The 15,737-nt window shown below is 43.7% G+C and overlaps 1 protein-coding gene across 1 annotated transcript; it reads right to left on the bottom strand.

Moving 5' to 3' along the window:
* Window positions 1–1,442: 1,442 nt before the first annotated feature.
* On the bottom strand, window positions 1,443–13,682 carry CCNE2 (cyclin E2). The gene is made up of 12 exons (XM_073631994.1): window positions 13,587–13,682; window positions 11,474–11,508; window positions 9,669–9,753; window positions 8,399–8,458; window positions 7,347–7,501; window positions 6,941–7,076; window positions 6,268–6,414; window positions 5,887–5,982; window positions 5,648–5,782; window positions 4,888–4,999; window positions 4,097–4,254; window positions 1,443–2,586 (listed from the first exon to the last, which is right to left on the bottom strand). The coding sequence occupies exons 2-12, from the start codon at window positions 11,485–11,487 to the stop codon at window positions 2,476–2,478; spliced, it is 1,209 nt and encodes a 402-aa protein (XP_073488095.1). The 5' UTR covers window positions 11,488–11,508; window positions 13,587–13,682; the 3' UTR covers window positions 1,443–2,475.
* Window positions 13,683–15,737: the final 2,055 nt, after the last annotated feature.

Here is a 15,737-nt window from a genome sequence, read left to right as displayed (position 1 = left end):
ATCGTGATGCTGTATATGTAGCATTCTATACAAATTTCATTAGTGGCCTTGGTCAAGGGTTGTAAAGTCTGAGCTAGACAACAATTAGCCCTTTTAAGTACAGTGGGGTGGATTTACTAAAAACTGGAGAGTGCAAAATCTGGTGCAGCTTTGCATGATAGCCAACTTGTTTAAAAAAAAAAAAAAAAAAATTAATTTAAAACACATGGAAGCCGATTGATTTCTATGCAGAGCTACACCAGATTTACTAAATCAACTAAATGCATTGACACTACTGTGGAAAAGCACATCATGAAACAAGACACTGGCAGTTGTAATGTATGTTAAGTTTTTTTGTTTTTTTTTATATATAATGCACCTGAAATCAACAAACCTTGCTTTATCATTATAGATGGGTTAGTAACCCAATTACAGAAACAGATCAGTGCATATACTCCTATAGGGTCTGCGTTTATTAACAACCCATAGAAGGCTATGTTTGTTTACACATTAGTCAATGTAAAAGGATGCCATGCACCACCTACAGCTAAACTGTAAGACTAAAATAAGTAGCCACAGCCCAAAAGCACCATTTATAGCCATTGGACAATTACAACAATGTCATTCATAGCCACAGTTTGAACAAGCCCTAATGTTCTTGAACCTGACCAATCACATCTGATCTTTAAAGAATGCATAAGGTGAAAAAACTGCAGCATAAAATCAGTGTGCCTAAAAGTAAGTATATGTAAACCAAAAGACACTGGGGGGAGGATTTACTAAAACTTGAGAGTGCAAAATGCGGTGCAGCTCTGCATAGAAACCAATCAGCTTCCAGGTTTTGTCAAAACTTAACTGAACAAGCTGACGTTAGAAGCCGACTGGCTACCATGAACAGCTGTACCAGATTCTGAGCACTCCACTTTTAGTAAATCTCCCCCAATGCATAGTACAGCTTGTCCATGTCCTTGACGTATGGCAGTTTGTATTGTTTTGTTTTTTTTTTTTTTTTTGTTCTTTTTTTAAATAGGCTTGGTACCTCTGCGACAACACTCAACAGTATTGGCAATATCGGATGAGATGTTAAGACTAGAGCAACGTTTGTTGTAGTTTAAAAGGGACCTGAGCAGGGCTTAGAATGCCTTTCCATGCAGCAAAGGCAGTTACAAGCACATTTGTTTTCTGGCAGGATCAGTTTTCTTTTGCACTTGAAACCATAAGGCATCTTTTCACACAGGCGATCAAGGTCTGCCAGTCAGTTTTTCAGGGGGACCAGATTGAACCCTCCAGTCTCTATGGAGCAGCAGCTGGCAGTGGACACATGTTCGTTAACACCCACCACCATCCAATCCTGTCTGTCAAAAAAACAGATGGATGGGGGATCCACTTGCCCCAGTGAGCTGTGTAGAGCGGTCATGGACCTGTCATGCGCCTACTCAGCAGAGATCTCCCTCCCCACCCCCTGTGAAAGGAGCCCAATAGTACCAAAAAAAAAACACAATTCAGTAGGAAGATTATCACCCTTACCAGGCACTCAGAAATATATATTATATATATTTTTTTTTTTTCCTCTCTCAGAGCCAGTAGAATGAGCCCATGATGTATACAAAGATTAAATATATAGCGCTCTCACATGGGCTCATGCTGCTGGATCTGCCAAGTAGCATTGGCTTTGGAGTAATGCAAGCCCCAGTACATAGGTTCAGGCACAGCTCAACTTTTTTTTTTTTTTTTTTTTTTTTTTTTAAAGCAAGGTTAGTGGAAGCCCAATCTCTACTTCCACAGTAGCATGTTAAATATCAAAGCAATAATCTAACACTTTAGCTCGATCACCCAACACTCACTGTCCATGTAGATGTGTCTGATCACTGCTCTTCCCAGAGTAGCAGTCCTGATCATCTGCATACTGGGGAAGGGGAAATTGACATGGCACTCATATTAGAAACCATTTTTAGGCACCCCAACAGTTAAAATAATCCACACTTAACTTTTTAAACAGCAGGGTAAGTCCTTTCTTAAAGCACCAGTTATCACATGTAAAATATCTAAAACAATGCATTGATGGGAAACCTTGGAGCAGTTGCCACCTGTGATATATACACAGCACGAGGGGGTCTGATGAAATAGCTGCATTGTGAAAATTGTAACACCCAGAAGGCATTGTATGGTCCTCCTTATGTATAACAAACATAAGTTTGAGCTTCATATAGCAATCTCCTTAGGAGTAAGGATATAATACTTGATGCCCCAAAAACCAGCTGAATAGAGCAGTAAAAGTTCCTCAGATCTAGAAACTGTGTTCTAGTAAAATTGCAAGCTGCCTGTGTAGATCCGGATAATAAATAAGTTAGTAAACTACATACAAAAGCACTTAGGCAACAGTGCAAGATAAATGAAGTTGAGTTGAAATAAAGCTTGGTCCAGCTCCAATGCAGCACAATATCCACAGAAACATCCAGGAGACCCACATCAACTATTCCAATGGATCAATCGCCATTATAAAATCTGAGTCTTCTCTGTACTCTTGGGGGGAGTTAGAATGCCAGCAACTGCCATAAGAGACTGTTCTTCCACCACCACTGGTTCAGGTTTCACCTTGACATTTTCCTACAAGAGAAAAGAATTATTACATACAGTTGTTTGCAACCTCCTCTGGTTTTATACATAAATGGTCCCCATTGTTATTCACATAAGAGCAATATATTCAAATGTAGGTATGCCATTTTGTATTTACAACTGTCTAGCTTCCCCCAGACATCAGGACCTATTGCACACATTTGTATTTCCCCCTAGGAAGGAAAAGCCCAGCACAAAATGCATGGAGTATGCAGGAAAAAAAATCCCTGTACTCTAACAACTGTCAAAGCAAAAATCCTTGTGCTCAGTAATGCAAGTATTAGGAAGTAATCATGAAACACTTGTCATGCCTACTTATTCCACTGGATATCTGCTAAAGTCCCGTTTAGCAGTAGACGTTTGTATCTGTGAATATTGTGCATAGCCAATACAGCAGTAACTTGTAGGGTGCAAATGCTAAGAGGCTGACTAAGGCTATTCATTACTACCTTAAGGGATCCTCAGATTGCCATCTCATAAAAACTCTCCCTCACCTTGTAAACCATGCTTAAAAAAGATTTCACAGGACTTTCAGCAAGCTTTGTTGAAGCCCTTTAAGGTCTGGTTCACCCCAATGCATTTTTTTTTTTTTTTTTTTTTAGTGCGTTTTCAGTTTTGCAGAAACACACTACAGTCCATTTACCATGGTTTTCCTATGGATGTAGTTCACATCTGTGCATTTTATGGAAAGGGCCAGGGATTTGTTTTTGGTTCCATAGATTTCAATGGATCAAAAATGTGTATTGTAAAATGCACCTGGAACCTTCATAGATGTGCATCAGGCCTAAAGCAGTAGTAAAGCCTGCATTATGACTTTTGCCTATAAGGTTTACCTGTAGGTAAAACGAATATATCTAAACATGCACCTGATGACATCACAAGGAGATGCGCTCCAAAAGGTCTGGCATGCAATGCTGGAAACGAGGGTGCACATGCGCAACGTCATGGCTCCAGCCAATCACACAGCCAGAGCACGTGTGCATGGAAGACAGAAGCCCTCTCAGCTGTGCCATGGGAGGGCTTCATTCTAAAAGGCAAGTATATCATAATGTGCTAGTATGTAATGCATACAAGCACATTAAGGCAATTGCATAAAGGGGGTTTTGTTTTTTTTTTTTTTTTTTTTTTTTTTTTTTACAGCTGCTTTAAAAAAAAAAAAAAATTAAAAAAAACTCTACATGGGGAAGGTTACACAAATTTTAATGTAACAGTCTTTTTTTTTTTTGCCTAAAGGGCCATTTCACCTCAGACGGGTGTCTAACCACATTTCCCCTCATGTGCATATGACCACAGGAAATCTGTATAGGATAAAACAATCCAAAATGGGGAACAGGCAAGTATAAGTGTATATATATAAAAGTTAGTGACAGGAAGGTAAAGTGTTAACTCTTAAGAAAATACTGTAGTTATTATACTAATCAACCATAAAACAAAGCAATGTCACACCAGCTATAATTTCTGCCATCCCTTCCTCTAGAAGACAGAGTGTCAGTACACATACCAGCATGTCAAGGTAGTTCAAGTGAGTTTGGATATTGTGTCGATCTTCTGCAGAAACCTTCTTAAATGCTTTCAGTTTTACCGGTGGGTTTCTCTGCACCACTTTCGCAAACGGGCTCATCCAGCAGACACATTGAGAAATGTCTTCCCAATTCAGACCTATTAAGGAAATAAAGCAATATTAACTTATGCCAATCACAAGTTCCATAAGGAACTTTTGCATACATTTTTGAGATTCAGGATCCTCATCTGCTAAAATTAAGTGACCCATCCACTATAGCAGTGGTTCTCAACTCCTGTTCTCAGGACCCACTAACAGGCCAGATTTTAAGTATTACCTTGGGGAGATGCCAACTAAAATACTGCAATCACTAAGCAGCAAATGATATCACCTGTGATGTATTTCAGTTATCTTGCAGACCTGGCCTGTTAGTGGGTCCTGAGGACAGGAGTTCAGAAGCACTGTACTATAGGCTTAGGGGTAATGTTTTGCTTAGCAAGTCAAATCCACAAGAAGCAGGAGAGGGATACTACCTGGATCCTCCCACCCACAGTGTTGATTCAGTAAATCTGTACAGGGGCAAACTAAAGAGGGAACTCAAATGGGGTAGCTGCCATTGCCAACTTTTTGGAAAAGGTACCTTTCTACTTGATTCGACAGACAAACGAAGCATGTGCATAACCAGTGTCAGTGGTTAACAGTTTTAAAAGAGCCCTATTACCAACAGGGATAATAAGAAATTAAAAAAAAAAAAAAAAAGTGGGGTAAGAATACACTCAGAAAACCCTTACCTGTTGCCTTTGCTACTACTTCCTTTGAAGTAAAGTGGTATAAAGCTGCAGCTGCCAGAATCCTATACTGGAATTCCAGAGAGGTAATATGGAGAATGCACAGATCTAGAAGCTGCAATGACAAGCAAAAATCATTTAATTACAGGACACCATTGGCTAGGTATGTTTATTCATTTTCCGCAATTTTTTTTTTTTTACCGGGACTAGTAAAACACAGAAATCAAATTGGAAACTTAAATAGCATGCCTAAAACTACTATGGTAATCATTTTGTGAGACTGATGCTTAACAAGGTTAAATATTGCTCCCTCACAAAATGGCTGCATTCATTCAGTTGTCAGCAGAAGGAAACCATTAAATAGCATGTGAGTTCATTTGCCATTAACAGCTGAAGCTTGAAGAGCTGGTCTACCCAACAGAGATAGGTCAGGCCAGGATCTCACCATCGTGAGACAGAGCAAACCATTTAGTAGCTTGGAGTTTCAGCAGGTATTTTTGGCGATTAAAAAAAAAAAAAAAAAAAAAACACAGAAAACACAAAACTGCAATTGTTGGTCAAATGTGTTAGCTCCTTTCCCAGTACCTACCTTGTCATTGACCTGGAACAAGCATGTTTATAGCAAGTATGCCATATACTTGACCCAGTTCATTAGGTAGGGAAGAAAACAGTCCTAAGGCTTTTACCTGCAAAACACAGTCTGCATATTGTCTTTCATATTATTTCTATACGTGAGAATACTCTTCGCACTCCCAGTGCTTACCTGTGCTATTTGGATGAATTGTTCCTGTGAATACTGAGGTAGAAGAAGCTTAGGGGCCTCTTTAAGAGACGAGACTTGAAGATAAAGATTTAGCCAGCCGACTGCAGTCATGGGACTAAGTTCCCATTTTAGAGCCTAAAAATTAGATGATGGAGGAGGCATAATAAATAGGACATCATTAATTATGAATACAGATTACATTCCACAACCTTCTAACAGCTGAACGTTACAAGACATACCTTCAGTATAATGAGTTCAATTTGAATAATATCTTCCTCACTGCAAGCCCCGTCAGTAACATAGGCAAACTCATGAAGTTTAGGAGGATAGATTTCCTGAAGGGAGAGAATAAAAAATACATTACATACTGACAAAAAGATACATGAAGCATTTAGAAAATCACAACTTTTCCCATCAAGACTTGTAAAACACACTATTGTCCCCCATTCATTTTCTGTTGGAATAAATGCCTGCCTTTACTTGCCCATTCTCATCAAAAGTAAAGCGGATTTCTATCTCCATAGCACGTGAAGAGAATGCAGGTGCACTAAGATGCCTTTTCCCCTTTTGTATAATCAAAAAAAATAAATAATCATCTACACACCAAGAACTGCGCTTACCTCGATTTTCGAAGCAATGAACAAGCATGTCACCCCAATTAGCTGGAGCATGCCTTTGCTGATAGACGTCTGGGTTAACATAAATCTGTCGAAGAAATCTTGAGCAAGGTAAAAGGTTTCTCTATGCAGCGAATAAACTTCTGAAACCTGATTTAAGAGAAATAAGATCAATCATAATGGGGCCATGCATGGTCAACCACTACATAAAGAGCCACCATTTTTACAAGTACCCAAAAATAAGTAAAACCAACGTGTGTACTTGCTTCAAAGCACCATCCAGGTCCACACAGCATACAGATGCATGGAGTAGTCACCCACGTGAAGGAGGACCATTTCTTTAACCTTCTAAATGGCCAGGCAGCACCAGTGTTGAGGTTTATGATGCCAGGAGGGGCTTTAAGAGCACAGCGATCACGTGATACGAAAACCCCCTTTCTCTGAGGGTGCCCTCGGCACAGCTGTATGGACAGCCATTCACACAAATATGCAGCCCCTCTGTGCCAAGAGACCACATATTTGTGTGCGGCCAGCTCCCCGATGGGTTAACATGAAACATTTTAACACAGGTACAGCTTTTAAATGTGAGTGAGGTCTAAACAATCATTGCTAACAGTATAGAACAACAAGCTTTATGGAGGGCAACCAGAAACACCACACAGGCGAATGCACTTACCTCTATTAACCAGTCCAATAGAATAGAGCGCATGTCAGGAGTTAGTGCACTGTGCGGTTGAAGCATCTGGCTTGAGTGGGTGTATTTGTTCTCTTTGCTCAGCAGCTGAAGCCACACATCTTTTGAGTTGCCCCAACTAAAAAGCAAACAAATATACAATTAAATTAAATCAAATGTAAATGTTTTTTGCCCTACCTTTCAAATTAATGCTTTCTAATTGGATCACACCCCCTTCTCTGTAGAGAATTAAAATGTACTTTTAAACTTTCTTTCAAAGCCCAGATAAGTTACGATGTTCCACCCCACCCAATCCCCTTTCACTGCAGAGGAATTGGGTGATAAAGCATGATAATTGCAGGGTTTAGTTGTAAATGCAATGGATTATAGATGAAGGGGCGACTCCCACCTGAGGTCTGGTAATGGAGATGGAGTTATAAAGAGATTCTGGAACCGGTATCGTGTGAACCTTGAGATGTCAGGAGCATCAGGAGATTCCTTTTGTGGAGTTTCAATAAGAACACATGGGGTAGTCGATCCAGCCGTTATCTGTGACCAGCAGCTCTGCAGAAAATAAAGCAGACAGATTAATGTACACCATCACTGCCAATGAAAGGTCTACCACAACTGATAAAAAGAAATTGCAGGAAACTACACCCACAAAACCCAGGACAGCAGTCTTTTACAGCGAGCTGTTTAGTGCTACAACCAACATGGGACGGGTCTAGTTATATGGAAGAAATACTATCTACCAGTCAAACATGCTCAAAGTACAAAACCTGTTCCTGAAATGGCTGTTACTACAGGATTCCCCCCTCAACACACATTTCTGCTAAGGGGACAAACGTCCATTACAGAAAACCTTAGTTTATTTAGATTATAAAACAGAGGCTGCACATGTCTGCACACCAGTGACCACATCCATCCTATACAAAAGACCGACAGCTGTCAAAGTCAGCAGAGTACTGCTGGAAGTTATCAGACCTACCCGCCGCTATAACAGTTCCAGAAGTTTAACTGCCACATCTTATAGCTACTCCTTGAAGTATAGCCAAAGCGATTTTAGCCATACTTCTCCTGTAGATCACAGGAGTGCAGTTCGTTCTGAACCCCTGTGACCCGTTTTCAGCCAACAGCTGGCTAAATTCTGTCGGCTGACATCACTCAACCGGTCCATGGCTGGGATCCACCCAGATGCCTGGACCGGCACCCGGCTCAGGCTCTCAGCGATGCACTGAGAGCCTGAGCCAGCCCAGTGCTCCAGTGAGCACTGGAGGGGCAGAAGAGAGCCAGTGATCGACAGTCCCAGCTCTCTGCTCAGAGCAGAGAGCTGAGCCTTCAGCGGTGCTTTAACGCTCAGTTCTCACTGCAGAGCCGACAGGGGACAGATGCTGCATCCACCTAGGCGAGTATAAAAGTTTTTTTTTTTTTTCCCAACGCCATACTTCTTGTTGAAGTTACCTGGATCTCATAGTTGTGTCTCTTTGTGTCCTGTAGATGCTCTTGTGTTACCTTTGTTTCCTGTAAAAGAATACAGCCATAAGATTAACAATCGAGTCTGCCCAAAGCTTTATTTAGTCTGACTATATGCAATTCATCTCTTGTGGTGTAGTCTATTGCTGGCCACAAACACACACACACACACACACCACTTTATTTTCTGCTCACAGGCTAAATAAAAAAAATTATTCCCACATCCATGCTAACTGCACATTTTGAGGCACTATTGTATTAGGTGGCCACAGGTGCACGGCTGAACGGTGACTGCAGTAATGTGCTAGTTGGCAGATAATTTCCCACGCAGCTCAGCTGATTTTGTCAAGCCAAGGAGGTGCTTGCAGGGCCACTTGCCATTTTTATTATGGGTGATTCAACAGGAAATCAACTGAAATTCAGACGGTCCATAGGGGCCTTAAGTCAAGCACATCCACTAAGAGCAGCAAAGCAACCCCAACTTGGCAGATTATAGCTTTCCCTTGCAAAGAAAAGAAAAAAAATTGTGCTCAGAAAAAAAAGACCAGATTTCCAGTGTGCACCCATGGTTATACAGTGCTGAGTTTGTGATACAGAATGCTCTGTAAAGTTAATCCAAAAAAAAAAAAAAAAAAAAAAAAAAAAACCACATCAATCTGTTTCTGCAGTGCACCACTTCTAGCTGGTACCAGCATACACCAGGGCTGATCAGAGTGCTACTGCATGACTTCCCGCCACATAGTACCCTACAGTGCACACACCCAGGGAACCTGCGCTGCCTATGTTAGTCCCTGTCGAAGGGAACCAAGCCACCTCCATCCTGTACTGAGGCTGGGTCTTGGTGGGCAGTCTAGCAGAGAACCTTACCAGCTACTCCCAGGGTAGCCAGTTAGGTGGAGAAGCGGGAAGAAGAAACAGATAGCCAGAGAAAGGAGGCCTCCCTCACCCAGCTGCCAAGTGATGCATCTCCTCCATATAGAGGAAAAACTAAAGCCGACTAGTTTGGCAGGACGACTTTTAAAGTCTTTGGTGATGAAATTCCTGTTAAAAGGAGGTGCCTATATCTCATCGGCTGTCCTGGAAGACGATTCTGTAAAAAGTTCTTATACGAAGTCCTGCAGTGACTCATCACAGCCCACGCCAGTAAAGATGGCATCCAATTGGTTACTACATACACATATAATACTATTGAATTAAGTTGGCACGTAGGTTAACAGAAAACATATGGCCCAAGGTGTCAACCACTGCATGGGCCTACCTCAGCTTTTCGCTTTCTTACAGTAATTCCAGATGGACATTGGTTTTCCGTATCAGCGTTACCATTTCTTGCTTGTAGACGACCACTGTAATTAATAAAAAAAAGTTGAACATCGGTTAGTTTATTTTCTTTAGTTGCTTTTTAGTTCTATGCCAGACATGGCTAAATGGCTACAAGAAATACACCTATCCAACCATCAACCAGGCGACTACTAGCTGTATAATATTTGGTCTACAAGGCATAATAAGTTCTGAATGTTGCAGAAAAGCTTACAACATGCTGGAAATTTTTGTGCACAAAAAGTAAAAAACTTTCTACCCAAGTGTGCACCACATTGCCCTGGGTTAGGTAGTTGTGTCCTGCTGATGTGAGAGTGAGCGTTTCATTATTCAGCACATGACAAAACGCACAAATGTAATGTATCTGGTATAAGAGTGACCTTAAACCCTGGTGCACTATACACTTCTCTGTGCTTAGCAGCCTATTCCTGGTGATCTAGCACATGGCAGGGCATTGCTTTAATGCCATGGTCTCCAAACTGTGGGTTGCAGGCTAAATACAGCCCTTGGCTTACATTTATTTCGGCCCTTGGGGGAGGATTCCTCCTGCCAGTGTCACCAATGATGGGGCACTATTCCTCCTCCCACTGACCACCATGTCTGGGGAATGGTTTACTCTCACCGACCCCAGGACATTTTCTACTTCCACTGGCCAGTCTGGCCCCTCTCAGGTCTGAGGCACAGTAAACTGGCCCTTTGGAAGGTTTGGAGACCTGTGCTTTAATGCATTAGATTTCCATTCAAAATTGCTCTGTAACACATGTGCATGGTACATTAATTCATGTTACTGCAATATGAAAAAAAATAAAGTGTAAAACTGACTAACATGTCTATGCACCAGTAACTGTACCCAACCCTCCACCCCAGTACAGGTGTTGGGCATGTGTGGAGTGTCAGGTACAGTTTACAGCATGGACATGCATTCAGAAAACCAACAAAATGTGCAAAAGTATCCACTGTTAATTAAGCTGTGCTTTGAAGATACCCGCTTCCTTCAGTGTGGCTCACACACAAATCCTGACCTTCATCCGACTTCTCAGTTTGCACAGCCCTACCTGACCCCAGGATTCTAAGCAAATGGTATATAAATGCCCTGACTCCATTCATTCCCATAGATGGTCTGTAATCACAGTGGACCCCCTCAGTATGGCACATGGGTGCACTGAACTCAGGACCTGGTCGGGATGGATTGCTTTCTAACAATGACTGTGCAGAGCTAGTCAGCAGGTGTAATGGTAAGTGTATCTGTGTGTGGCTACAACTTGACTAAAATTAAATCTATTCTTTGTCAGAGCCAAGAAATCTAGGCCTCATTCAACCAGGCATACCATAGTGTATGCCCATGTGAGGGTCGTATTTGCCTGCACAGAGATGAACAGGTATCCCATCCCTTTCATGTCAATTGCAGTCTGCATTAACACAGCCACTACTCCCATTTTCTGGCAAACACAGCCCTGGCAAAGGCGTATGCTATAATATGCCCGTGTGAATGTGGTCAAACTGAACATTCTGTCACTTGAAGAATGAGAGTGGAGTATACGATTGTGCCATCGTTTTTCTAAACATAATCCGGCTATTGCATAGTACAGCAGAGACCCCCCTATCCAGGGCCAGAGATCACCCCCAAAACTAGTGCCTGGGCAGCCATGTGATCCCTGACCCGGCTCTACCAGATAATGGAACAAGTGCACTGAGAAATGTTTAGAAAACAATGTGATGTGTATGGGAGGAACAACAACAACGTACCTTCTTCTGGACATTATTCAGAAATCAGGAACTTTCTGCAAAACACAAAACAAAGTGTTACTTATGAAGACATTATACATGATTGTTTATATACTTTTATATTACACAACATTGGGGGGGGGGGGGGGGGGCGGACACTATGCTGCAGTCAGATCTGTGTATAGTGAGTGAACATAGTGGTGCTGTATACCATGGTGAGGTACAAAACACTTGTTGGATTGGGTTTATTGTGCCAGTAACACCAGACAGTGGAAGGTGAGGGGCAGCGGGACAGGAGGGGGCGCTCTGACAGCAGCTGCCCCACAGTAATGTTGGCCCTGGTTGGGGTCCGGGTCCCTCAGGACGCCCCCCCCCCCCCGGGTATACACCAGTGTGATGCATGTTGGGTGCGATTAGATGCTTATTTTATACATTTTTAGGCGTGTTCCCATTGACTTCTATTAGAACGCACATCAGTCTCGGATGCGCCTTCAGAAAAACGCATGTTCTAATAGAAGCCGATGGGAACACGCCTAAAAAATGTGTAAAATAAGCATCTAATCACACTGCGCCCAACATGCAGTGCAGTCGTGTGACCGCGGCCCTACATACAAGGCGGCCATGGGAGGGGTCACCACACAACTAATGCAGATCTATGGGACTGCCCGGCGGTTGTGCGATGATCAGGATTGTGACATTGAAAGGGTTAAATCAGGTGGTGACAAATCTCCTCAGTACCTGCTAAACACCACTGAGAAGTGATCAGGGTGTGGATTGCTTTTCAGAGGAGTGGTGGCCCCACATGTGAATGAGCCCCATCCTGTACAGGACAACTCATAGTATAAGTATATATATATATATATATATATATATATATACATATACATACATACAGAGAACACCCCCATCTATGTCCATCCAGCTGCTATTACAATGATGTGAGGAGATTGAGAAGTGTCAGCACATGAGGGGTTAATGTCCCGGTACATTGATCGGTAATCGGTGACAATGAGAAGTTGATGACAGATGTGAGGTGTCAGGGAAGATGGAGAATGGTTTTGGGGTGCGGGGTGGGGGATGGGTATCCGGTCTCCTGGGGCCCCGGGCCCGAACTCTCCCGCCAATCAGTGAGGAGGACACACCGGTTGGGCCCCGGAGAGGACACACACAGGGGCCCCGGGCTGAGCGGGCTTCTTCCGCGCCAATTTATCGGCGCCCTCCGCCTTCCCTCCAATACCGGGCTGAGGGGGCGGGAGACACCCGGATCTGCCAGATGGAGATTACCCGCCACCCCATCCCCCACTGTGTGTACTGGGGGGACACCGATCACCTCCCACCACAGAATACCACCCAAAAAAATCACCCCCCCCCATACAATGACCCCCCTCACCGTCCACCCCAATAACATGAACCCCAACATCACCCCCCAACCAATCACCTCCTGCACCTGGGGGGACATTAACCCCTTCACTGCCAGCACTATACATTACAACCCCCCCATCATCCCCTGCACCCCCTTTACTGTCCTGACCATTCATTACACCCCCATATATATTCCTAACACTCATCTAACCCCCCTGTACCCCACCATTGCACTATACGGGGGGATGTTCCATTAACCCCTGCATTGCCGCCAACACAAGGAGCTGCCCATCAATCGAGACCTACACAGGCCTTTATTAACCCCTTCATTGCTGGGGGGGGGCATAATATACCCCCCAATAAGAAGTCTACAGCCAGGATCTACCCCCCCTCCCCCCATATATATACCGCCATACGGGGGGGGGGGGCAGCTGTTAGCTGAATGTGTTAACCCCTTCACTGCTGGACACTATACCCCTCCCCCATTCTATATTAATCAATAAGAAATCAGGAGCCAGGATCAAATCCCTTCCCCCCCATCGGATCTGTCCCCCCACACCGATCAATAAGCATGCAGCCAGTGTGATGAGTCCTCAATGTCCCCCCCCCGGGTCTTCACACACTCGGTGTCCGGACACAAGACGCGGGATCCCCGGTCCCGCTCAAATACGAGCCGCCCGCAGCCTCAGACGTGTCTTCCGGGTGTGGGGGGGATAGAAGGAGACAAGGAGAGGATTGAATGGAGGGAACGTCCCGCCAGCCCCGCACTTACCGATCACAAAACACACACAGCGACCTCCGCTCACCGGATTACAGCTGATCAGCTGGCGCCAAGCCTCTATATACCGGGAGGAGGGACTGCGCATGCGCCCCGCCCCCAGCCTGCCTGCAGGTTGCCCCCACTGGCTACTAGACAAGGCTGGGGGAGGGGAGGGGAGGCTTGTCACCTTACTGTATTCCTGGACAGGGACACCCAGGTGTGAGAGGCTGGGGGAGGGGAGGCACTGCTCTCTGTATATAGGGGGTACAGAAGGGTGTACAGACCCTATAGGAGGACATAGAGGAATGTACACCCCCTGGGGGGCTGGGGTACATCTATAGGGGGATATAGAGCGGTATACACCTCCTGGGGTACATCTATAGGGGGATATAGAGAGGTATACACCTCCTGGGGTACATCTATAGGGGGATATAGAGAGGTATACACCTCCTGGGGTACATCTATAGGGGGATATAGAGAGGTATACACCTCCTGGGGTACATCTATAGGGGGATATAGAGCGGTATACACCTCCTGGGGTACATCTATAGGGGGATATAGAGAGGTATACACCTCCTGGGGTACATCTATAGGGGGATATAGAGAGGTATACACCTCCTGGGGTACATCTATAGGGGGATATAGAGAGGTATACACCTCCTGGGGTACATCTATAGGGGGATATAGAGAGGTATACACCTCCTGGGGTACATCTATAGGGGGATATAGAGAGGTATACACCTCCTGGGGTACATCTATAGGGGGATATAAAGAGGTATACACCTCCTGGGGGGCTGGGGTACACCTATAGGGGGACATAGAGAGGTATACACCTCCTGGGGTACATCTATAGGGGGATATAAAGAGGTATACACCTCCTGGGGGGCTGGGGTACATCTATAGGGGGATTATAGAGAGGTATACATCTCCTGGGGGGGCTGGGGTACATCTATAGGGGGACATAGAGAGGTATACACCTCCTGGGGGGGCAGGGGTACACATAATGAGGTCCATACACAGAGCAATGTATGATCGATCAGGTACAGGCAATTCACCATCGATTAAAGCACACTTTGTGATCAACTGAAAACATTGATGATTCATTAATCTGAGCCATCTTTTAAAACTAATCAGTTTATTGATCTGTGTTACAATCAGTTCACCAACACACACACAGATATTTATTCGATCGATCAGAAGTGACTGAAAAAATTCTCCCAGGGCTGATCAACGTCGCAGAGCTGAAACTGATCATTGTGTCACCAAACAGATCAGTTCACAATCATATCGATAGATGTGTGGCCAACAACAAGGAAGGCTCACCTGATCATCAATAAAAATCTGTCTACATTGTGAGGTTTCTGATCTTCAGGGATGAAGTAATGTGCAGGAAGTGAGGCGGTGATGGGGGTCACTGTGTACAGGGAGGGGAAGGTGGCAGCCATGATTAGCTACAAAGGATTGTAATGTAAATCCACATTTTCCAGACATCATTTACATGTGTGATACAAATCCTCATCCAGCTCTCCACTGATTTTACCTCAGAGATCATGCTGGTTTCATCTGCAGTACAATCACCCGAACCGTGCAATGTTATACTACAATATGACTAACCGACCCGAACAATGTCATACTATGATACTACTGACCAACCGACCAATGTTATACTATGATACTACTACTGACCGACCGAACAATGTTATACTATGATACGACCGACCGACCAATGTTATACTATGATACGACCGACCGACCAATGTTATACTATGATACTACTTACCGAACAAAGTTATACTATGATACTACCGACCGACTGACCGAACAACCAATGTTATACTATGATACGACCGAACAATTTTATACTATCATACTACCGACCAATGTTATACTATGATACTACCGACTGACTGACCGACTAATGTTATACTATGATACTACCGACTGACTGACCGACCAATGTTATACTATGATACGACCGACCAATGTTATACTATGATACTACCGACCGACCAATGTTATACTATGATACGACCGAACAATTTTATACTATCATACTACCGACCAATGTTATACTATGATACTACCGACTGACTGACCGACTAATGTTATACTATGATACTACCGACTGACTGACCGACTAATGTTATACTATGATACGACCGA

Source organism: Aquarana catesbeiana, linkage group LG05 (genome assembly GCF_042186555.1).
Source record: "Aquarana catesbeiana isolate 2022-GZ linkage group LG05, ASM4218655v1, whole genome shotgun sequence".
NCBI classification, from domain to species: Eukaryota; Metazoa; Chordata; class Amphibia; order Anura; family Ranidae; genus Aquarana; species Aquarana catesbeiana.
This window is presented reverse-complemented; position numbering and strand designations above follow the sequence as displayed.

Excerpts from the sequence above, each read along its gene's own strand:
- CCNE2 (XM_073631994.1), bottom strand. Across the intron at positions 7,502-8,398 it reads GACACAACTATGAGATCCAG|AGCTGCTGGTCACAGATAAC; the intron begins GTAACTTCAACA and ends TATTTTCTGCAG. Across the intron at positions 5,983-6,267 it reads TCATTGCTTCGAAAATCGAG|GAAATCTATCCTCCTAAACT; the intron begins GTAAGCGCAGTT and ends CTCTCCCTTCAG.